Genomic DNA, 24,187 nt, shown 5'->3' on the forward strand with positions numbered 1-24,187 from the left:
CACACACACACACACACACACACACACACACACACACCACACACATACACACAAAAAAGTAGCAGCACAGTTTGAAATGTCAAGAAATTACGTTGTCAATGACATGCCGGCAGTGATGCCAGAGGCTCACCAATCCTAATATATGTTGAATTCAAGATCCAAAACCAAAGACAGGATAGTCTGTTGCACTAGGAATGGCCATTAGGGGAGACCCAAAGGTGAGATCGCAGGAGAAGAAAGGACCTGTGTGGCCGTAGTTTGGTGACTCTCACAGTGTCAGGAGCCCGGGAGCCCAGTGTGTGAAAGGCCGTGAAAGGCCGACGGGTCCTTGCTTTATTCACGTGGGTGTCACAGCCCTTTTCTCCTGGTCTGCTGCCCTGGACCTAAGGGGTGCTCGATAAATGTGCAATTGAATTGAATATGCACGATTTGTAAGAAACCCCAGAGAAGCTCTCATTCATTCGGTCCTTATAGCAGATGTTTCAGCCGTGTTTGGTTGGCAGGCGTTGTCGCTATGCTGTTGACCTCCTCAAAAGCCTGGCAGGACAGCATGGTCGCCAGAAGAATGCCCCCAGCCCCCACCCAAAGACGTGCACGTCCTAGTCCCCAGAACCTGGGGACGTGTGACCTCCCACGGCAAAGAGGACTTGACAGATGCGCTGAGGCCAGGGACCTGGAGAGGGGGACCATCTGGGGCTGTCCAGGTGGCCTCAGTAAGTGAGTCCTTAGTGGGAGAGAGCCTTGCTCAGCCATGGGTAGAGGGAGATGCGGCAGGGGAACAGATGCTGGGTTTGAAGATGGAAGAGGAGACCACCGGTGCAGAGCACGGGCATCTCCAGAAGCTGGAAGAGGGCGGGAGGTAGATGCTCCCCTGGAGCCTCCAGAAAGAACCACAGCTCTGCCCACACACATGAATCAGTCCAGTGAGACCTGGGTCTGCCCCCTGACCTGCAGAACTGCAAGACGACACGTCTGCATTGCTTTAAACTCTAACTTTGTAGTGATTTGTTACGGCAGCAACAGGACACCAATACGAGCAGGAATAACCAAACCATTTGCCGATTTGACCTAAAAGGACTAAAATGCTAAAAGGACTCTCAGTGGCTTCACCGTTGCAGTATTTCTGGGAGCTCTGGTGTCTGCTGGACCCCCTGTCAGGACATGGCAAAGACCTAGGCTCTAGGGCTCTGGAACTCTCTCTTGGGACTGGCTGGAATAATCAGATCCTCCTCACACTGCAGAGTGAAATAATAGGTTGTGTTACCCGAAAAGAAAAATCTTCCTGGAAGCAAGCAGGGGATGCTTCCCATGGGGGCAGGAGTGCAATATACAGCAGGTGCAGTATACAGTAGGTATAGTATACAGTAGGTGCAGTGTATGGTAGGTATAGTATATGGTAGGTGCAGTATACAGTAGGTGCAGTATACGGTAGGTATAGTATATAGCAGGTGTAGTGTACACTAGGTGTAGTATATGGTAGGTGCATTATACAGTGGGTGTAGTATACAGTGGTGTAGCACATACATGGTAGGTGCTGTATACAGTACATGTAGTATATAGTAGGTGCAGTATACCGTAGGTGTAGTGTACAGTAGGCGTTAGTATATGGTAGGTGCACTATACAGTAGGTGCAGTTTACAGTAGGTGCAGTATACAGTGGGTGCAGTATACGGTAGGTATATATACCCTAGGTGCAGTATACAGTAGCTGCAGCACACAGTAAGGCCAAGAGCCCTGGGATTGGGGGTTGGTCCCTCCAGTAATTGGCTGAGTGACTCTGGGGAGGTCACACTTCCATACGGGCTTACCTGTCTTCATCTGGAAAATTAGACAGTAGGTCTAGAAAGCTTTTTAAGGTCTTTTCTTCTCTGAAATTAAGAAGTTCAATGAGAGCTGCTGGAGCATGCCTCCTTGATGCTTTTAAATATCAGACAAGTTACCAACATTCACCATCCAGCTATCCTGGGTGTTAAATTTGGCCTATTTCTCTGCTTTGAGAGACAGCTATAATTAAATATTTACAGAGGAAATTGTACTTATTCTATTTTAAAGACTAACAAATAAGGGACTTCCCTGGTGGTGTAGTGGTTAAGAATCCGCCTGCCAATGCTGGGGACACGGGTTCTAGCCCTGGTCTGGGAAGATCCCACAAGCCACAGCGCAACTAATCCCGTGGACCACAACTACAGAGCCCACGTGCCACAACTACTGAAGCCCATGCACCTAGAACCCGTGCTCCGCAACAAGAGAAGCCACCGCAATGAGAAGCCCGCGCACCGCAACGAAGAGTCGCCCCCGCTCGCTGCAACCAGAAAAGGCCTGAGCGTAGCAACGAAGACCCAACGCAGCCAAAAATAAATTAAAAAGAAAAAACTCAAAAAAAAAAAAATAAGATTCACAATGTTCTCATGACCAAATTCTAATATTTTTACAAACGGCTTGCCCTATTCTGAACTATCTTTATCATGTGAGCTACATTTACTCCCCTAGCTTGCGGTGTGGAACGGAAGGCTTACGGAGCTATTGGGTATCTTCTGAGTAACAACCCTTTATATAGTTAGTCCTACTTTAGACTGAGGAAAGATTATCCTAATTCCAATTTTACTTTAAAATATTTTCATTGCCACCATTTATTATCACAAAGCAATGATTCCCTAGACTGAGGTCAAAAAGTCAGCCTGAACGTTCAGGTGGGGGCAGACGTCAGTCTAGCCACTGGTAGAAGAGACTCGGTTTCCTCGTGGAGAATTACATTTGAGTCGGTTTCTGAACAACATTAGGAAAATCCATTTTCATTACTTGCTACTCCAAAAATGGTGCTCAGCTTGATGGACAGGGTATTCCTAAGGCCTGGCTGTGAATGACTCATGAGGTCTGATAAAGACATCAAACTGATGGTACACATGAAGACCTTTTCATGACATGTTCTTAAAAAGGTCACTCCTCTCATGTTATATGGACAGTTCCCTGTTCCCCTTCTGCAGACCCTTTGCTTTCATTGTCTACCGGAGCCGATACCAGGCACACCTCCTTTTACCGCGCTTCACAGATACTGTGATTTTTACAAATGGAAAGTTTGTGGCCACCCTGCGTCCAGCAAGTCTGTCAGCACCATTTTTCCAACAGCATTTGCTCCCTTCGTGTCTCTGTGTCACAATTAGGTAATTCTTGCAATAGTTCAGGCTTTTTCATTACGATCATATTTGCTGTGGTTACCTGTGATCAGTGATCTTTGATGTTACTACTATAATTCACTGAAGGCTCAGGTGATGGGTAGCATGTTTTAGCAATAAAGTATTTTTAGATTAAGGTATAAACATTGTGTTTTTAATACATAATGCTATTGCACACTTAATAGACTACAGTTTGGTGTAAACATAACTTTTATAGGCACCGGGAAACCAGAAAATTCCTGCCACCCGATTTGTTGCGGTGGTCAGAACGGAACCCGCCGTATCCCCAAGGTCTGCCTGCATTTCCTGTTGATAGGGGTCTCCCTGGTTTTTCTTTCCTGGACTGACTCATTCATCTGCTCAGGCGTGAAGCACCAACTTGGCCCCAGCACTGTTCTGGGTGGAGGTGTGCCCTCTGGTCTGAGATCTGACCTTGGGGAGGGGAACTCTGCCGGGGGAGGGGAGAGGCTGTCAGGAGGCCCCGAGGAGGGTCAGCATGGCCAGAGCTGGGGGCTCAAGGGACAGAGGGAAAGACGGCCTCCAGCCCCCTCCTGGGACAGCACCAGCCCTTCCCTACCCAAGTCCTCGGCCTCCAAGGCACCTTCACAGCAATAGTTGTATTAACTGCAGCAGCGGCGGCACGGCGGCAGCTGTGTTTACCCTTCAGAAGGACCCAGTGAGGCAGACCCCTCGTCACCTGCACCCCCTTTCTCTACCAGCTGAACAGACTCCGTTCTTTTCATCTGCTTCTCATGTGACACACTTTTGCGTCCTCTCATCCCCTTACGCTCTTAACACCGCACTCCAGTCCGTCTCTCTATCTGCTCAGGTCACAGCACGAGGACCCCAGGCGTACGCTGACCGCTCAGCCTGTCCCCTCCCTATCTGAGAGCACTAGGTCTGAGAATGCGTATAAAACGCAGTGATAACGTTTCTGAGGAATCAGCTCACACCTTGGCTTCACACTGAGTTTAGTGCTGATTAAACCTCCTAACTTTCCCTTCTCCTACGGGCTGATCCTTACGAAAATGTCTGCGCGAGAGCGGCCCCCACGGCTCTAGCTTCCGAAGGCCTTACCTCTCAGTCACACCAGGCAAGATGAAAAACATCCAGAAGTGAATCCCAAACACCAGGATGACCTGGAAGATGACCTTCCCCAGGACCGTCTTCCTGAGGTACAGTGCCCGGTCCACCACCATGGTGCCGAACTGAATGAGGACCATCACCAAGAAGGGCCCCGGGACCTGGTCCTCCGACAGCGAGGAGGTGATGTCGGCCGCGGCTGAATGTTTCTGGGGGGGGAGACCACAGGTTCAGGCCCGGTGGCACCCACAGGACAGCAGCGCTGGTCCCTGGTGTGCAGTGGCCTTGGTCCCCGACCTACCCCAAAGGCCCAGAAGCCGAAGACGATGATGACGAAGTCGACGGTGTCTGCCAGGAACATGAGCACGTACACGTCGGTCACGGCGCTGTAGTCGGGGTGGATGAGGTCATAGAAGAACTGTCTGATGGGCACGTAGAGCTGCAGGGTCCTGCCAGACAGACACCCGGAGAAGGGGGTGCAGGAGCCACTGGATAGTGACCAGATCATTCCATCCTCTGCTTCCCTCCTCCCACCAGCTCTCGCCCCCTGCCCCCGACCTCAGGACAGTCTGCCGGGGGGAACGGGGGCTCCTGCCCCAACAGAGACTGTGGACTAGTTCGTGGCCGACGGGACCACAGACCTCTTCTCTCCTTGAAGCATAATGGAGCGGTAGCCCCGGAAATGAGGGGCCGGTTTATCCCCTGATTCGATTACTCTCCACCTGCGCGGTCCTGATCCTGCTACCCAGCCCTCTGCGCTCCTATAAAAGGTGTGATAAGTAATGAGGCGGGAGGCCCGGGATGCGGTGAGAGCAAACGAGGCCTGTGGTCCTGCCTGAGACCCAGGAAATGCCGCGCAGCCCCTGCTCCTCCCATTTGCGACCCCGTGTGTCCCCCGGGTCCCGGGCAGTGTCCTGGGCTTTGGAGCTCACCTCGCTCCATCCTTCATGACCCTGTGCCCTGGCCCTGGCTTGTCTGCACAGCCCCTGTCCCCCTATCTTCACTGTGCTCTGGGTTCCGCCTTCAATTCAAGGCCACGTTCAGGCGAGCAGCGCCCTCTGTCTCAGAGCCCAGACTCAGGGCCAGCCCGTTTCCACTCCTGTCTGCATCCCTGTCACCTGGGGGAGGGGCCTGTGAACTCGGCTGGTGAACTTGGGCTGCGTGACAGGCAAACCACTTTCCGCGTGCACCTCGGTTTCCCTCTATGGGGTAAGTGTATCTCTAAGAACCTTCCAGCTTTGACTTCATTCCCTCTCTGTCTGGTTGGACTCTTTCATATGCCTGGAAATACACACCGTGAGCCCGTGTTCAAATAGAAAAAGTGTGTTTAGAAATGCAGTGGATGTAAAAATAAATCATCCTTATTGGAAAGTGATTTTTTTTTTTTCCCCCGGTATGCGGGCCTCTCACTGCTGTGGCCTCTCCCGTTGCGGAGCACAGGCTCCGGATGCGCAGGCCCAGTGGCCATGGCTCACGGGCCTAGTTGCTCCGTGGCATGTGGGATCCTCCTGGACCGGGGCACGAACCCGTGTGCCCTGCAACGGCAGGCGGACTCTCAACCACTGCGCCACCAGGGAGGCCCGTTGGAAAGTGATTTTTAAAAGCAGTATCACAATGGGCTATTTGGTTCTGCCTGAAGCAGATGATGTTTGTGGTGGGAGAAGTCGCTTCACTTGTCACCTCTGGCTGATATGGAGTAAGTGACACCAGCTCCCCAGCCCCAAGGCGTTCTCACGCACTCACTTCTTTATGGTAAACGCTTTTGCTTTGATTAGGTGTTCTCGAAGCTTCTCCACATAAAGTTCCCGTCTGCTTTTTTGCTTGATGCTCACAACACTGCTTCCTTTTTGGCTGCTGTTTCGGGTGCTTGTGCTGCCTGAAAATAAAAAGAAACCGAGATGCACCGTGAGTTGAAGGTCTGTCGACGTAAATATTGCAGAAGTCCCACCGCCCCCGGGACAGAGGATGGTTTGAAGCTGTTTAGAAGGTGAGACACACAGATGCCCGTAAGAACAGAGGCGGAGAACTTGGAATCTGCAGCCTCAAGTCTGCTTCCATAGCCAAAGGCATCCGTGGGTTTTCACACCCACTGCTGGCTCTTTCCTCGGCCGCTGTGGGACCTCTGTCCCAGGAACAAGTAGACCAGAAAACAGTTTTCATCATGCTCAGTGGGGTCCCAGGTTTTTGCTGCGGGTTTTCTAGATTGGGTCCAGGACCCATGCCTTCTTTCAGGTCCAAATTTCTCTAACTGTAAAACAAATATGAGATGACCTGCCAGTGCCTGCCTGAAAAATGTCTTCTGCTGATGAATACAGAGTGTCTGGAAGGCTTCAGACCGGAGCACTACCAACAGAAAAGCCCAATTACCCCAAGAGGGGCAACTGGAACGCATATGTACTCTCCTATTACTGGCTGTTGAGTAAGAAATTAATAACTAGCTTAGGAAATAACTGAGAAGGTTTGGCTAAAAGTTCCCAATGATTAAAATGTATTTTCAAAATAAATCGTGATTTATACTCAGCAGAATCTCTGGATATGATTTATAACTTCCCTGTATCCAACACCCACTAGGTACGAGGCGGCGTGCTGGCCGCTTTTCTCCACGATCTGAAATCCTCGTCCCGGGGACGACTCAGACAGACACCCTGGACAGTGATGAGATCGCCCTGGGCCACACACACAGCTCAGCCCGGACTCGGAACTCCGTTTGTCTGGTTGCAAAGTACATTCTTTTCACGTCACAATATCTGTCTCCTCGACGGCACCCAACAAACTCCCCTGCCCCGGACCCACTGGAACCAGGGAAATGGTTCAGCCTGGGGACACCGTGTGACAGATACCTCTCTTGGACCTATTGGAGGAAAAGCTGGAGCCCTGGGACGTCTGGGAGCCGCTGCTGGAGTGCTTCCTCCTGATGGCGGCCGGCTGCTCGGGGAAGGTCACGTGCACCGACTCCACGGACGCGGCCAGGTTGATGGACTTCAGGGAGTCAGAGGAACCCCTCCTACCGTGGCTGAGGGACAGCGCGTCGTCCGAGCCCACCTCGTCAGAGCCACTGTCTGCGATGTCATCTTCGTCCCACAGGCCGTGGCACTGAGAAGGCAAGGAAGGGACAGCTCAGCCCGCCGTTCTGGGGAGGGTGCTGGGATTCTGCTCTATGACATCCCGGCCACCAGAGCGTCCCTCAGGATAAACGTAAAACAGGGCGACTGTAGCTGACAACACTGTTGTACAGCGGAAACTGGCTAGGAGAGTGCAACTTAAATGCTGTCACCAAACAAAGACAGAGAGGCAGGTGAGGAGGTGTTGGATACACTAATTAACCAGAGGGAGAGAGCCTTTGCTCCATGTATACGTTTATCGAATCACTACAGGTACACCTTGAATACCTTACAGTTTCATCTGCCAATTACACGTCAATAAAACTTTGTCAATTACACGTCAATAAAACTGAAATTTTAAAAAAGATTAGAAACCCAAAGCAGTGCAAAGGATTCTAGGAAAGCGTATCATCTATAATTTTCCGACGGTCCCAGCAGAGTGGAGGCGGTGGGCGTAGACCACAGCACTTGGCTCTTCAGTGGAGATGGAGACAGATGATGGGGTGGAAGTCAAACCAGAATCAACGCAGCTGGTTCCCTGAGTGGAAGTGCTTTCCAGCACACTTTGCTGTGCTGACAGCGTGCACCGGCAGTACCGAGCTGAAGTGACCATGGGTGAACTGATCCCCGCCCCGTGCTCACCAAATAGCTGTACTGGAATTACGGTGCTGCCCCTCCCCCAGCCTGCACCACAAGACCTGAATCCTGGGATCACCTGGGATCACCACGGCTGACCCAGGAACAGACCTGCAAATACTCTACTCCAACAATGCTGGCCCACGTGTGAGAGTCTGTGATGCATCCTGCAGAGCCTGGTTTTTGCTTCAAGGAAGTGGGATAAAGGGGGCCGGTAAGGACAGGAGGGAGGATTGCAAAAGAGAGGGCTGAGGAAGCAGGACTTTCCTGGAATGAGATGCTACGTGGACCACAAGTTGCCCTGGTGTTGACCTTGGACGAAGCTGCCCAGTGAGCTGTCCGCCCCCTGAGCACCCTGGCTGCCAGGCTAGCATTTATCCCCAGGACCCGGTCCAGTCCTCCCTCTGACTCTGTAGAGAATAAGAGCTCCAGGCCCATTTGCCAAACCAACTCGGAGAACGATCCATTCATCCAAAGACAGAGTCACCTAATTTACAGATTATTCTTAAATATTTATGTATAGATATATTATTTCTTAAACACATTCAATGAATGTATTCTTATAACAGACATTTTAGATGCTCATAATGGGATTTTTCAGTTTATACTGATTTCTTTCAAATCATTTAAAAAGTGGCTTTGTCTTTTGTTAACATTTTATTAACATATTTGGATTCTTTCACTGCTTTCTTAGTAGCATATTTATTTAGGTTTGTTAATTCTTCCAATTATTTATAAAATTATAGTGATTCATATAAATAGGATAATTTTAACCACTTTTGAAATTTGCACAGTTTTTAATTGTTTGGATCTCAATATTTTTTCAAAAGCTGTAGGATAGTTTTGTCTTTTTATGAAAGGATTTATCATTACAAAAAGCATTTTTCATACCATTAGCCAAAATTTCAGCATAACAGTACCTCAAATATATTCACTGTATGTAAGACATTTTCAAAGAAGAAATCAGAGTAAGTGTACCAATATGAAACACCAAAATTTCATTTACTGTGTGCTTTAAATATAAAATCATAGCTGTTAAACCATTTGAATGTTGATGAAAAAGTAATAAAAATATCTAAAGTTTTATAATTTTCTTAAAATGACAAGCAAAAGGATTCAGAATTTGCAAGAGAAATTGGAAGCAGCCAAAATTATACTAGATGCTGAAATTTAAAACTTTAATTTCTAGAACTAAAAAAATAAGGTTAAACATCTATTAATATGTTCGTCAAGAATTAGTAAATTGGCTACATTCCGGTAATTACCATATTCATCAGAAGAACTGGAAAAATTAAGCAAATTTTATTTTGGCTAATGGGTGCCTTTGGATAAATGCCTTTGCAAACTCACCACACCCCAATGACTCAGGTAAGCCATCCCCCACCAAGTGAAGGGTTAGGGACTTGCAGTTTGCAAGGTGACAGAAGGCAGAGTAAAGGTCTTGGTCATGGTACACCATGAAAGCCTGTTTGAAACAGCCCACTGATAGGACAGAAGTTGAACATACTGTTACATGTATGTGTGCATGTATGTGTGTGTATGCATTAACTGAGGCCAAGCTTGTTCTCAAACGGAACTAATAAAGATACTACTTGATAAAATGAATTTAAAATACGTTATATGAGACAAGGTTAAAATAAGAGACGGAAAGTAAGACTGTGACCATAGGCACGTCAATATCTAATGTTTAGAGTTGAGTGGCATATTACAAGTTTAGCTTATAATTCACAGCGTGTGAGAAGAAAAAGCCCCACAGATGCTCAGCGGGATGACAGGAGTTACTGATCCCGAGAAGGTCACTCTGTAGACAGGTCTTCCCAGAGCAACGAGGGAATGGCTTTCTCAGGCTGTGCTCTCTGGGAGCACAGCCCTGGGCTTCCCGGGCCCATCACGTAGATGGTCTCTCACTAAAGCCAGTGGTTTCACGACAAGAAACTACAAGAAAAGCAATGCTACTAGAAGCGGGTGGGCCGAGGTCAGGATGGAGAGGAGACCCCAAACTGCAGCTCCCTGATGATCTGCCGTGGATCAGGAGGTAAGAACTGCTCACCGTTCGGGCGTTGGGTTAATTAGGCTGTGTTCAACCCAGGGTAGAAACAGGGGAACATTTCCCCTTGATTTATTACAAACTCCATTACTGATCACACAGTGTTGGAGAAAATGAATGAAATGAACACAACTGTCTGTTAACAAGGAAAAAGAGAGCACACACACAGACCCCACCCCATGGACCCTCGGCCCCATGCGATCCCAATGCTCGGGTTCTCGGGGCTCTTTCAGGGGCTGTGCGCGGGCAGTACCTTCAGGATGGCGCGGTGAAAGAAGAGGGCGAGCAGCTGGATGAGGTCGTAGAGAACGTAGCCCTCCTTTTTCTCCACCCCGATGATGTTGGGTGGGTGGTAAGGCTTGTCTTTGTTCAGTTCCACACTCTTGTTCCAGGGAAAGAACCCAAACTGGAAGAAATACTTGACCACAATTGCCACCTGCACACAGATGATAGAAATTTGTAAAAAACGAGTCCTTTTAAGAACAGTTCTATAGGAGAAACAGCAATACAAAAAAATTAAGGGAAAAAAGTCTCAGTTTTGTTGCTGGGAATATGCACACACCATGTGGAATAACAAATCCTCATTCTCAGCCTCTGACCTTACGACAGGCGCAGAATCTCACCTCCAGGGCCCTTTCTTGTGCGGTACGCGAGCCTCTCACTGCTGTGGCCTCTCCCGCTGCGGAGCGCAGGCTCAGCGGCCATGGCTCACGGGCCCAGCCGCTCCGCGGCACGTGGGATCTTCCCGGACCGGGGCACGATCCCGTGTCCCCTGCATCGGCAGGCGGGCTCTCAACCACTGCGCCACCGGGGAAGCCCGCCTCCAGGGCCTTTGACTACGGGTACATCAGGGCCATTTAGGTTACTCCTGACTCGGCTTAAATGACTTCTGCTACTGTTGAGGAATTGGCTAATTTCTACTGATTCAATTAGATATTTACACAAGTATTCGGCTATTAACTACGGTAATTAGAACCAACAAGAACAGGAAGATCTTTATCTTTATACTTTAGGGTACTGCTCTAATTTGTAATCTTTAGGAGCAAACCACACAGGCTCGCTGTACACGATATTACTTTATTCTCATCTCTCTCTTCTCACCATTTTATCGCTCATTGGAAGTGCTCAAGAAATAAAAGTGAATGAAACAAAATCTTGCCAATGGTGCTGGTAACTAGCTCACGGTGCAAACGTGGAGATGTTTGAAGAGATGGACACTGAAACATCGTCCAACGTCTGCGTCATCAGGGGTTAATCCATTACACATAATCCATCAATAAAAATAGTTTTACAAGTCCTCCATTGACCTAGAGTCCCCCTTCAGCCCTCCTCCTCTCAGGCTTCTTCCCAAAGTCGAGCCTCTGTGAAGAGCAGCCCTGCGTCCCTTACCCCGGTGCTTGCACCCAGCACGCTGGGTACCCACACAGAAGCCAGAGCCCAGCCACACCCCCCTTGCACCCCACCCAGTGTCCCTTCCTGAACCTGCTCCTCTGCCCCCTCCTCTCAGCCCCCCTGCGGTGACATCGGTCCGGACCGTGATATTTCTCACCCCGGCTGTTTTCCAAGCCTCCACTTTATGAAAACTTGCTAAAACACACACTTGACGGAGTCGTGTCCCGTTCAACTCCTTCAATCCAAGGGACCGAGTGCTGGGCACACACCCCGTGGACAGGCATCCCTGGGCACCTCTGCTGCCCGCCCCTCCAGCCTCCTTGCAGCCCCATCATGGCCCGTCCGTCCCGCGCTCGCCAGGCTGTCTTACGCCTTCGTTTCTTCGCAAGGACTGGACTCACTTTGCTTTCGTCCTTTGCCGAACTTCTCTCCTTCCCACGTACCCCCTTGTGCTGACGAGTCCCCCAACCCCGGCTACACGAGGCCACACACCCGCCGCACTCTGCACCGGCGCCCACCCACGCAGTGTGGTTTTGAACTGTAGGCAATTCTCCGTTTACACTCATCAGTTTGCCACAGGACTCTGCGACCATTGAGAAACAGGAACGACCACTTTTTAAAACTTTCTGTTGTTTCCTCTTGCCCAGCATAGCCCCCAGCTGTGGCCCAAAGTCTGGGTTGTGGAGGGAATTAACGTCAACAACGCCTCAGTGTGACAGAGAAAATGGAGAGCCCCACTTTGAACCGGGGAGATCTCATTTCAAGATGAAAGCTGTGCATCAGCGGCTCTTTCTCCCTTCTCCACATTCCTAGAACCTGTCCTTACCTCACACCGGGGTAAGAAGCTCCTCCTGCAGAGGCGCTGGCGAGAACCCCCAGGCCCCAAACAGGGAGTCACTTATGCCCCGATCACCAAGTCATGCAATGGAAGCAATAGTTAAGAGCCATTATTTAGATAGACTAATTAAGGTCATGGATATGTATTTGGCTTCACATCTTTTATTTTTATTACGGAAATAAGATGCATGATAGCAATACTTTAAAATGAATACTTTGGAGATGATTTAATACATAACTTTGTTTTAATTTTGCTGTTGAATTACTTGTAAACCTATAAAATTTCTAGACTCTAACTCTACACCATGATGAGTACTATCCTTGAAGAAGCAATTACAGCTCCACTGTTAGTGAAAACTTTCCTTCTGAGCCAGGTAAGAAAATGAGGCTTCTGCACAAACCTAAGATGACAAAGAACCGTGACGGCCCAAGGAGCAAAGTCTGTAAGAGCCTCCCTTTTACTCCCAGTTTTATGGTTGCCATGGGAATTAGTGAACTGCTCCGTACACAACCGGGCAGGGCAGAAAAGCAGGTTCGTATATTTGGGCAGAGTGTCTCTTGTCCCCTCACGGGTGATGAAAACAGGGTGGCAATTCTCCTTTTCTGTTATTCAGACTTTTAAGGGGGTGGGTATGTGACTTTGTGTTTTGATGTGTGGAAATTGGCTTTAGGTTTAAAAATGGGAAAAACGCATGCTGCATCAGACTGTTCAAAGTGCTCACTGTACTGTCTGATCCAATGTCCACTCACTGACTGTGCACTGGCCCCCGGGCCGTGCTTGTGTCTGCCTTTCACTTACCGTCTTGGTGGCTGAAACCACAGGGCAGACACCAGACCTCAAAGGCCTCCCCCACCACTCGCTAGTTGGGTAACTTCGGGGCAATTATTTAATCTCACTGAGGCTATTTCCTTATCTGTTAGATGGAATGATATTAGCCCCTATGCGATGTGAGGTATGAGATGTGAAAAGATAAATATAATTACCGGCACCAGGTAACTGTTGGTTATAATCATGTGTCCACCTAAGAATATCCGTTTCATTGACTGTTTATGTGAAATTGTCTGGAGCCGGGCAGGCCCACCCAGAGTGATGCCCTGTGACGGGCAGGACAGTTCCGCCCGAGGCCTACCTCTGTGTAGACGATGGCCATCATCCAGAAGCGTCTGCTGGGCCGGGGGACGGACAGCATGGCCCAGAGGAAGATCAGGATGGGCAGCACGAGTGTGATCACGGAGGCGGAGACCATGTGGTTGAGGATGATGACAAAGTAGCACACCATCTCCGAGCGGGCCACCAGCGTGTTGTACATGGCGTAGAACAGCAGCAGGAAGCGGGGCTGCCCAACGTAGAACTTCTCCGACTCTTCCAGCTCATCGTCATGGAACATCCTGTTAGAATAAGCAGCGTGACACTACGTGGGTCTTAATTCCCCCAGATGACTGATTTCCTCTTGGTGTGACCCTGGCGTCCCTCCCTGCTTCCCGGGTCCCCGGGAAGTGTCTTGTGGCGTCAACTTCATATTGTGCTACAGAAAGAGACATGAGGGGCTTCCCTGGTGGCGCAGTGGTTAAGAATCTGCCTGCCAATGCAGGGGACACGGGTTCGAGCCCTGGTCTGGGAAGATCCCACATGCCGCGGAGCAACTAAGCCCGGGTGCCACAACTACTGAGCCTGGGCTCTAGAGCCCGTGAGCCACAACTACTGAAGCCCGCATGCCTAGAGCGCATGCTCTGCAACAAGAGAAGCCACCTCAGTGAGAAGCCCGTGCACCACAAAGAAGAGTGGCCCCCACTCGCCGCAGCTAGATAAAGCCCACATGGAGCAACGAAGACCCAAGGCAGCCAAAAATAAATAAATAAATGAATAAATAAATAAATAAATAAAAAAGAGACGCGAGCACTCATGTCTGTTACAGACACTTTGCTGGTTGTACGATTCAGTGGTGGAAGCACCAAGCTGGCTCCTACTTGCGGTGCAGGAAGTACTGAAAGCAGCACGTTGCCTCTAAACGTCCGACTGGACGTTTTGCACGTGGGTCTCTGCGCCCAGCAGCCCAGCGGGCACTAAGGGACACTCCCGGCTGTGGCCTTCGCTGTGGCCGAGGCTCTTACTTGTTCAGCAGTAGCTCGCTGGCCGTCAGTTCATGGGTCAGGGGTGTCAGGATGCTGGCCTCCAGGCGGTCTGAGCGGCTGTCGTCGGGGCTGACCGCCATGTGGGTCTGGTCCCCCGAGTCGTCCCGGGAGTCAAAAGACAGGTGCTCGAAGCTGACGGCCTTGCTGTAGGACGGCGGGGCCTCCACGTCGCCGTCCTGCATGGGGTCCTGCGGGGACTGGGTGTCCTCAGGCACCTCCTCATCCTGCTCGGCCTCCACCTCCTCTATGGTCTCTGTGGTCCCCTGGCGCGAGTACAGCATCGTGCACTGCGTGGGCTCACTGTCGGGACACAGGGACGGGCACCGCCTGGTCTCAGCATCCCACTCCCCGCCCTCCCGAGGGCACCCACAGCCACGCATCCAGGCACGTGGGGGGAAACGCCCCCTCGCTCCCCCGTGTTCCATCAGCTTTGCTCCGTCTGGATAATCTGTCTGGTCCGCAGAGACGGTGGGCTGGGCTGCGGCTCCCAGGGTGCTAAACCCTCCTGAGCAGAGGTTTTCAATCCCATCAAGCTTCCCAGTCACGGGGCCTGGTGTTTATTTCCAATCAAGACACAGTGAGCACAGCTCACCTCCCAGTGTATGGATTTTAAAGAAAGGTGCTCACGGAAACGAGAAGCCTCAGCTGGCTGGGTCCGCAGGTCTTAGCCAAGATACACTCTACTCTCAGTGGACCCCAGATCCGTAAGGGGAGGACAGGAATGATGGACCGTTAGCAAGACAAAGGCATGCTTTATAACACACGGCACACTTCCTGCATGCTTGCTTCTCCCTGTGTTTCCATCCTTTGCCTTTTCTCACTGGTGCCTCTTACATCTGACTGAATGCTCACCACCTCCCCGTCCCTGGCTCCCCACCGCCTGGCATGTGGAAGCCCCGCCCACCACTCTCTGCCCTGAGGGTCTCTCCCCAGGGCTGAGTCCCCAGCTCGGGCTGCCCTTCTGCTCTCTCTCCTCCCAATGACTTTCCGATACCAGCTCCCCTTCCAGCTTCATTTTTCATGAGCTCCTCTGCCATTATCTTCACTCTACTTTTGCTTCCTTTTCTTCTCTTTTGCATCCCTTCTGTCCTTCTAACTTTCCCTGCCAGGTCCGTGCAGGAAAAGCTGGAAATGAAATACAGCAGCCAGAGCCCTGAAATTCAAAGCATGCTCTCTATACTGTCTACCTCGACACACCCAGCCCTGAAGGGGAGGGGGCAAAAGTCATGTAGAGATGCAGAGTCTGCTGGGTGTAGAGCGATAATCTGCTAGACTCTGAGAAGGTGCTGCTATCTGAATGGCATGTGTGCGCAGCTGGGGACATAAACACTGAGATGCTCAAATGCGCAGACTGTACCCATTCTTCTTGTCACGGACACTGGAGCACACATGTGAATGAATGAATGAATGCGTTTGGCTGAGCCCTGAGACTGAAGAACCACATTTGTATGAGCTCTTGATCCTAACTCAGGGGGTCTTCAGTGTGCCCAGGGCTTTGGTTCTAAGCGTGCACATCACTTAGAAGGCTGTCGGAACACCAAGACAGCCAGCTTTTGGCTGAGACTTACCTTGATTAGACGTGGCCGTGAAACTGACTGACCACCTCATTGAGTTTTTAGACCACTGGAGCCAGCCCCACACCAGGTCTAACTTGCAGCGGGACCGTAAACGATCACAGGCACGCTCTCTGTGGTTTTAAATGAGCTCTGGCCCCAAAGGGATTCAGCAAATCCTGGTACATTCAGGAATCAACAGAGTGGAATGGCATAGCATGTGCCAGCCAGAAGACATCTCAAATGGCCATGACATTCCCAGAAACACCAGGCACCAGCCTCCTGCAGCTCTGAACTGAGATACATAGCTGCCGGCAACAAGGACTTAACACCCCCCTGATTTGCCAACGTTGACATTAGTTTTGGATTGGGTTATTTGGGTAGGTTGTTTGGTGTCAGGAGAAGCACAATGCCGCTCATGCTTCTGTGCTCCTGCTGACTTTTCAAAGGCAATTCAAAAAAGAGCTTTTGGCTTTTACGCAAGTAATTTCATTTCTAAATGATTATTGTTTTATCGTAGGATTTAACGAGAAAACTTAAGCCCAGAGTAATCGTTTCCAAACCAAACGAGTTAAGGTCTACAAAGGTGATATATTCTACTGCACAATAATATTCTTTGTAAAAAACCAATGGTAAAATATGCCCTGACTTTTATGTTAATTATGCACATAAAACGTGGATAGATTCATTCTGTATCAACCAGATGTGACTACAAATGGGATTTTGGGACTTTTTTCCCTACTTCATGGATCTTTGGATGAAATCATGAGAAAAAGTTTCCTGCCCTTCCTGACCCATTTCTCCCTGTGAGGACCACCTACCTGAGCCCTCAACCAAGGAGGAAACGTGCTTGTTCCTTTGGAAATAAAAAGTGTGAAATACTTACAAAATGAAGGACAATGTTTATAGTAGGATTTTTAAGAAGCTCCTAACAGACAAAAACCAAAGAGCAGTTAGTTTAATAGAATGCTGTCCTGGGAACGACCAGTTGTATCCCAGGAAGGGCAGTGGTTATGCTTTGGTTAGTCATGCACATTCTTAAAATAAAAATTAACAAAAACACACAGGTCACAAGAACTCATTTGTGCAATGACCCAGGGGGGAGGTGACACGGTTACGGACAACGCATGCACGTGTGAGCACCTGGAGGCTAAGCTGGCACTCTCAGCTGACGAAGAGGACACATCCATGCTGAGCATTTTACGGAGCCCGGGCCGAGCGCGCTCACTTGTTTTAGGAACAGTTTCTGGTCCATCTAAATCATCAAGGGTGGACTGCCTTGAGAACAGCATGGTTGCTTCCGTGTAGCAGCTAGCAGCGCAAACAGTTACAGAGACACAGTGTTAAAACAGCACTGGAACATGAGTCACACAGGTCAGCGACCCAGACACCGCCATGCAGCAAACCACACGCCACTCCAGCACCACGGACAGCGACCATCGCAGCGGGGCCTCCAGGACAGAAAAGGGAAGATAAAACACAGCAGTACTGGGCTGAAAAGAATATAACAGCTGATAAATGAGGAAATGTCACTCTCTGGGTGGGACAGGGAACTAGAATAAAGACAAGTCCCGACCTTTCTCTCACAGAGCAGAATTCATAGTTTTACAATTTTACAACTGAGTTTTTTTTTTTGATGAAAGGAAACATGTTTCATTCACAGGCCCCCACCCAATTCTGAGTTCCCTGAGAGCATTTTGTAGCCGAACTGGTTACACAGAAATATCTGCTCATGTAAAGTTTATATAAAAATGTCATTTTTTTTTTTTTTTTTTTAAACACAGTCTCCAAAGGGAAAGGGGGAAGCTCAGGACTGACCACAACAAACTGAATTTTCCATCCCATTTTCTGAGTGATATTCAGTTGAACCAAACTACATGGCTTGGAGAAGAGATGCTGGTTTGATATGCAACTGGATATAAACCAACATCAGAAAAATGAAACAAAATGGTAAAAGGCAACAACAAAGGAAATCCAGCAGTGGCAGGGCCATTTTGTCTGTTAACTGTTCATTGAGCCTAATGAATGGTTTTCTTCGGATCACATTTTAGGTGTTGGCGGATGTCATGAGGGCGAGAGCCCATTGGCTGAAATCCTCAGCTCCTGTCACCTGACAATCAGGGAGGAAGGGTGGCAGAGTTAGGGCTGAGCTGCTACTGGGTGATCACAGTACTGGAGATGCAGCCAACAGAGCTCAGACAGAGGTGTGACTGCAGTTCACACGCAGAGTTTAACCCCAGAGAGGAACACACCCCACAAAGTGCCTGACACAGAGGCTTCTGAGGCACTAATTAATCTTCAGCCTGAGCATGAGTGACCCGGCTGACCCTTGTGATACTGGACGGCTGATTTCCTGGATGAACGTCACATGTGGCTGCACTAGGGGACCTGCTGTGTGCTGGCTGCACAGTCAGACGCCCACAGTCAGTGACCATGAGGCAGAAATGGAAACCATTCAGGACAATGGAGCTAGCTCTGGGGTCCCCTCTGGGAGTAGGGAATTCGAGGTTCTCATGGAACCATTAAAGGGTTTCAGGTTCCCGGAGTTATAGCTCCCCCACCAAGCCCCGAGTGCTCTGGAGGGGCCACCCCGACTGCACGTTACAGCCATATGGCCAACACGGGGGTCGGGCAATGAGAGGGGGGAACGTGCAGGCAACCAAACCGTCTCTAATAAGGATTTTAAAATGACATTGACTCCTTTAGATGTCAACCCGTCCTGGACAAAAAGAGGAGATGATGGGGAGATGAACTAGGAATGCAGTGGATGAGCACAGTGGGCCTGGTCCTAGGTCTCCACGCCGACCGACACTGGCTGCCTGCTGGGTTTTAGATAAAGCGCTTCCCCTCTTCGGGGTCGGTTTCATCATTTATGAGATGCTGGAACTGGATCTGTGAGCTTCTGTGTCATTTCCTATTTTCAGAGGTGGATCCCATGGCCTTTTGGGAATTTGCAGCAGAAAGATGCTGTACGCCCTCACCTGCTCAGTTTTCTGCACGGGTATCATTGCTCTGATCCCAAAGTCCTATTAACCTTGTTAATCCTTAGGTGAGTTGTACTGTCACATCAGCCCACTTTCGGACCCCACACAACCCCAGACTATTGGGTTATTTGCAGCGGACCAATTTGTCATCCAAGCCAGGACAGTTTTACAAGTGAAAGGGAAGAGGAGAAGCTTCACAATAACAGATGACAAATCTAATCAGACGATGTCTTCATCGAGATACCCCAGGGGCACACAGCACACATTTCAAATGATAACCACTCTGGTCATATCTAGGAATGTCCCTTAGAATGTCACCGTTTCCTGAAGGAACTTAAACTAATTTATTTTCTGGGAAGGTATAGAGGATATCCGATTTCATAAAACAACCATTTTTTTAAAAAGCGCTATTTTACAACTGGATTTGAAGGAAATCGGGACGATTCCAATAAGTCAAAGGGAATACAAACTCCTCTGTTAGGTTCCCACCCTGACCCCCTCTACTGTCTGCCAGAGGGAAAAGTGGGTGAGATGGGGTGAGTAGGAAGGCTCCACGCAGGCTGGGTCCTCAGAAAGGGGCCGGGCCCCATGGAGCGTGTGTGTCCCCATGTCCCCGCCGGGGTTGACACTACGCTGCCGCAGGGCACAGGTGTCAGAGAGCAAGCTTCCATGCTGGGAGTCCCTCCCAGAGAAGGTCACTGTCTCCCCAGCAATCGGCAAGGCTTCCTGTGGACTCTAATGCAGACACATGATTTGAAAGTTTCCTAAACAAAGAAACTGGAAGCTCTGCTCAGCCTTTAAGGGCAAATATGTTCACTCAGTTACTAATGACATAATGAACATATGGTGTCTCCCTTTTCTTTGGGTTACAAATAAAGAGTAAAAGAACATTAAAAAGTAATTTTAAAGGCATTGGCTTTCTACCAGTAAATGTATTGACGGATTGACCATTTAAAAATGTTTGGGATACTTTGACAGTCTTTGTTAAAATTGATGGATTTAAAAATCTGCCTCACAGTTTTTGACTATGGGTGCAGCATTGTGTTTGTCATCTTGGATCAGATTTAAAGGCAGTTACTTGATTTTATTTTGGCCAGTCTTTTTTTTTTTTTTTTTTTTCTTGCGTTATGCGGGCCTCTCCCTGGCGTGGCCCCCCCCATTTGCGGAGCACAGGCTCCGGACGCGCAGGCTCAGTGGCCATGGCTCACGGGCCCAGCCGCTCCGCGGCTCGGCATGTGGGATCTTCCCGAAACGGGGCACGAACCCGCGTCTCCTGCATCGGCAGGCGGACTCTCAAGCACTGCGCCACCAGGGAAGCCCTGGCCAGTCTTTATTTTCTTTTTCATCTTCAACCTCCTAAAGCTGTGATTTATAGTACTTAGTTACTTTCTTAATTGACCACATTCTCAGTGGTTACACAGCTGAAAGTTACTAATAAGTAGCTTTCAGGAATAACGAATCATGTATGTTTATTTTATGAACAACTGATTTTCAGTTCACTTTCTAATTTTCTCTTTGATTCATTTGGTTCAGAGTTTGGTTCTGGAACCACTATTCTTAAGCCAGGCCCACATATAATATTCTGGAGGCCCGTGAAACCCCTGAAGTTCTACATAAAAAATTTGTAATTACGTGTGGTTTTCCCCTTTGGGGAATAGTCTATAGCCTCATGAAATTTCAGAAGAGGCTCAGGTCTCTGTCAAATGGGGATGATAACAGTACATCTCGGAGGGTCTTTTAAGGATAAAGTGAAGAAACCCAGGCACAGTGTTTAGTGCAGCCCCAGGTGAAGGGTCAGCGCAGGTGCCTGTGTGAAGCAGGGCTGTGACCACACAATGCAGAAGATGGGGGCACACAGAACCACTTCTCAAATTTCTAAAATTACGAACCATAAAGTAACGTTTCTGAAAGGAAAAGATCAAGGATGGCAATAGACAGTAGAAGATTCTAGAACAGAAGATTCTTTCTGGAGCAGCATTTTAAAGGCATTAAAGAGGCAGCTCTTGATACAATTCATCATTTTGTGATGCGGAAGGCTCGTCCATCTGACTTGACTCCAGCTTGGAAATCCCAGTCCCGTGGCTGTGAATCATACAGGTCCTGCTAATAATGATTACTGATGCCTGCTGCTATCTGCCCGGTCCAGGGACAGGCAATGCTCTGCTTGGCTGTGGCCACAGAGACAGCCCGGAATGGCTGGGCACCCTGCATGATTCTGATTAATCTGCACCTCACCCATCATTTCTCACCTCTGTTACCTTTGTCAAAAGCAACACCATCGTGGAGCACATGACGTACCTGGAGATGCTGTCGTGGGAATCTAAGCTGTCCATCCTGTGGGCTGTCTGTATACCTGCGCTGGCGCCAGGATGGTCATCAATGGTGTCCAGTCCCGACTCTCTGGAAAGGTTCATGATGTGGTTCTGATAGTACATGTGGATGCTCTCCCGGGTCGGGACGTTGCCCTGCAGAGAAGGAGACATTGTCACGGTCCTCACGAAGCACTGGCCTGTGCAGCTGCCTGGCACTGCTCAATACGGACAACCCTCCTCCATCATGCACACCTTGAATAGGATGAAAAGCCAAGCTAGTCAAGCTGGGGATCGACATTAACTCATTGAATTAATGGTGCCCGATGTTACTGGGTCATGCCGAAGAGAAACCCATTCTCGTTTATGGGTGAAGATGGTCAAATGTACAAACCTTCTGTTATAAAATAAATAAATTCTGGGGATGCAATGTACAGCATGGGGACTATAGTTAACAATACTGTATTGCATATTGGAAAGTGACTAAGAGAATAGATCTTCAAAGTCCTCGTCACAAGAAAAAAATTTATAACAAGGTGTGGTGATGGATGCTGACTAGACTTTCTGTGGTGGTCATTTCACAATATATACAAATACCAAATTATTATGTTGTAAACCTGAAATTAATATGTTATATGTCACTTACATCTCCAAAACTAAAATTAAAATATTGAAAAAGAAATCCCTTCTTATATGTAGATAATTTTGCTAAGTCAGAGTAACTTTTCCAGCAATGAACTATTATTTTCAAATGTAATCTATAAACCATCTATGGCTGTATTTTGTGGCTCTGCATATATCCTAATTTTCCCTATGAGAAGTTTCACATCAAACTTGCCAGACTATACAACATGCTCCTTTATGAGACACGACGGAGCCTGTGCAGCTGCGAACGGTGGTGATGGGAGGGGACAGAAAGGACCCACTGGCCGAGATCCCGGGACTGTGTGAGTGTGTGTGTGGCGTCTGATTATTTTCATTTTGAGCATGGAACAGACTTAAATATACAAAAAAGCAAAGGGGTTATGTGAAGACTGTCTAGAGAGAACGGATTTTGTCTGATCCTACTTGGGGCTCTGGATACTGACTTTCAGAATCATGCCAATAGTGCTACCTTTTTAATCTCTCTGGTCAGCATGCACCTCTCGATCCTCAGGACGGTGGAGATGTCGATGTGCTCCCTGGAGATGGAGTTCAGCCACGTTGTGAAACTGTCCACGGTCGCCAGAAACAGAACCCAGGTGAACTTCAGAATATTAAATATCCTCTTGATGATATTATCTAGGAGGAAGAAGAGAACACGATTTAAAGGGACATCGTGCCCTCAGCCGCGGTGCTGTGTGTGGTATTTTACCAAAGGCAGCCCTGGTTTTGCCCTCGTCCCCAACACGGAATGACAGGGGCGTCGTGGGGACCGCAGGCTAGGAAGCTGTGGGCGGAGCTTTCCACACCTGCTGCGGAAGCACCAAAACCAAACGCGGATGGAGTTTTTTTAAAATAAATTCCACGGACTTAATGTTTTGGGTTTTTTTGAAGATATTGGGGGTAGGAGTTTATTAATTAATTTATTTATTTTTGCTGTGTTGGGTCTTCGTTTCTGTGCGAGGGCTTTCTCTAGTTGCGGCGAGCGGGGGCCACTCTTCATTGCGGTGCGCGGGCCTCTCACTATCGCGGCCTCTCATTGCAGAGCACAGGCTCCAGACACACAGGGTCAGTAGTTGTGGCTCACGGGCCTAGTTGCTCTGCGGCATGTGGGATCCTCCCAAACCTGGGCTCGAACCCGTGTCCCCTGCATTAGCAGGCAGATTCTCAACCACTGCGCCACCAGGGAAGCCCGCGGATACAGTTTTTAACCTTGGGTCAAAGCATCAGTCAGAATACGTCTGTATGCAGGTAACAGGTTTCATCAAAAGTAGAGATTGTGCTCAAAGATATTTGTTACTGACGCAGGGACAGAAACAGTCTGTATCTATCCAGGTAACTGGGTCCTTTAACGCTTTTCCTATATGTTTCTTCTTTTCTTAAGTAACAACTGTCGTGGGAAACAATTCTGTTGGTTCAGAAGACTCCGATGCTTCTCACTGCAGCTGGATTGCAGTTAAACCACCTCAAAGGTATTTTGTAGGGAATTCGGTCCACACACTAAGAGTCTATCTAAACCACTGACGTATCTTGTCCATATGTATTTAATGACATCAAGCTGTGCTAACTACAAAATTTTCCCCGGGGGTTGTGGGTGGGGGTCAGTTCTCTCCAAACCACAGGAGCCCCAAGATTCCCGATGACCCTGGGCTGCCTTTCTCATCTCAGCTGTGATTGGGGACCCGCCCGGGAGGCCGCGTGTGACAAGCCCCACTTGGGGTCCCACTGTGTCCCTGATGTCGTGCCTCTCTGGCACCCCCGGAATTCAATGTGAGCTCTGGGTCACGGCTGTGACATAACTTATTTTAGGTCAGAATCAAAATAAAAGAGGGAAGATCCCATATTAACTGTCTGTCTTACTCATTGCTTCCTGTAAATCAGTGCTTTTTCAACTGGTATATAAGGAACGCTTCAAGACACATCACCAAATCACCATCTATGTGTACATTTTTTTACTTTGGCTTTTTAAAAAATTAGTTTTATTAGCTATTTCAAACACTGACTGCAATAAAGGGAATACTTAGTGAACAGGACAATGAATTAAAAATTGCTTTATTGTTTAAAAAAAAAAATCAGAGCACCATCACCAAGACTCTCAATAAGAAAAACAACCTGTATCCCTCACTCTTCCTCTCACCAGAAAAAGGAAATCAGATTCCAGTGTCATAGTAAGATCGTAATGAATTTATGATTAATGATGATAGTTTGGAATGGTTGTAGTTTAAGGTCACTAATACAGCAGGTAGAAAAAGACAAAATTCACTGACATAAGCTTTTCTGTGCGGGGGGGGGGGGGG

At 48.7% G+C, this 24,187-nt stretch overlaps 1 protein-coding gene across 1 annotated transcript in view; it reads right to left on the reverse strand.

The window, feature by feature from the left end:
- The window catches only part of PIEZO2 (piezo type mechanosensitive ion channel component 2), a 340,562-nt gene that overhangs the window by 14,630 nt on the left and 301,745 nt on the right, over nt 1-24,187 (reverse strand). The window contains exons 35-43 of the mRNA XM_007463290.1: nt 22,363-22,529; nt 21,238-21,404; nt 14,382-14,702; nt 13,400-13,658; nt 10,294-10,476; nt 7,097-7,349; nt 6,000-6,132; nt 4,558-4,705; nt 4,251-4,465 (exon numbers count right to left, since the gene is read on the reverse strand). Coding sequence (XP_007463352.1) covers nt 4,251-4,465; nt 4,558-4,705; nt 6,000-6,132; nt 7,097-7,349; nt 10,294-10,476; nt 13,400-13,658; nt 14,382-14,702; nt 21,238-21,404; nt 22,363-22,529 — 1,846 coding nt within the window. The remainder of the gene's footprint in view (nt 1-4,250; nt 4,466-4,557; nt 4,706-5,999; nt 6,133-7,096; nt 7,350-10,293; nt 10,477-13,399; nt 13,659-14,381; nt 14,703-21,237; nt 21,405-22,362; nt 22,530-24,187) is intronic.

The sequence above is a fragment of the Lipotes vexillifer genome, unplaced genomic scaffold, assembly GCF_000442215.2.
Source record: "Lipotes vexillifer unplaced genomic scaffold, Lipotes_vexillifer_v1.1 scaffold848, whole genome shotgun sequence".
In the NCBI taxonomy this organism is placed as follows: Eukaryota; Metazoa; Chordata; class Mammalia; order Artiodactyla; family Lipotidae; genus Lipotes; species Lipotes vexillifer.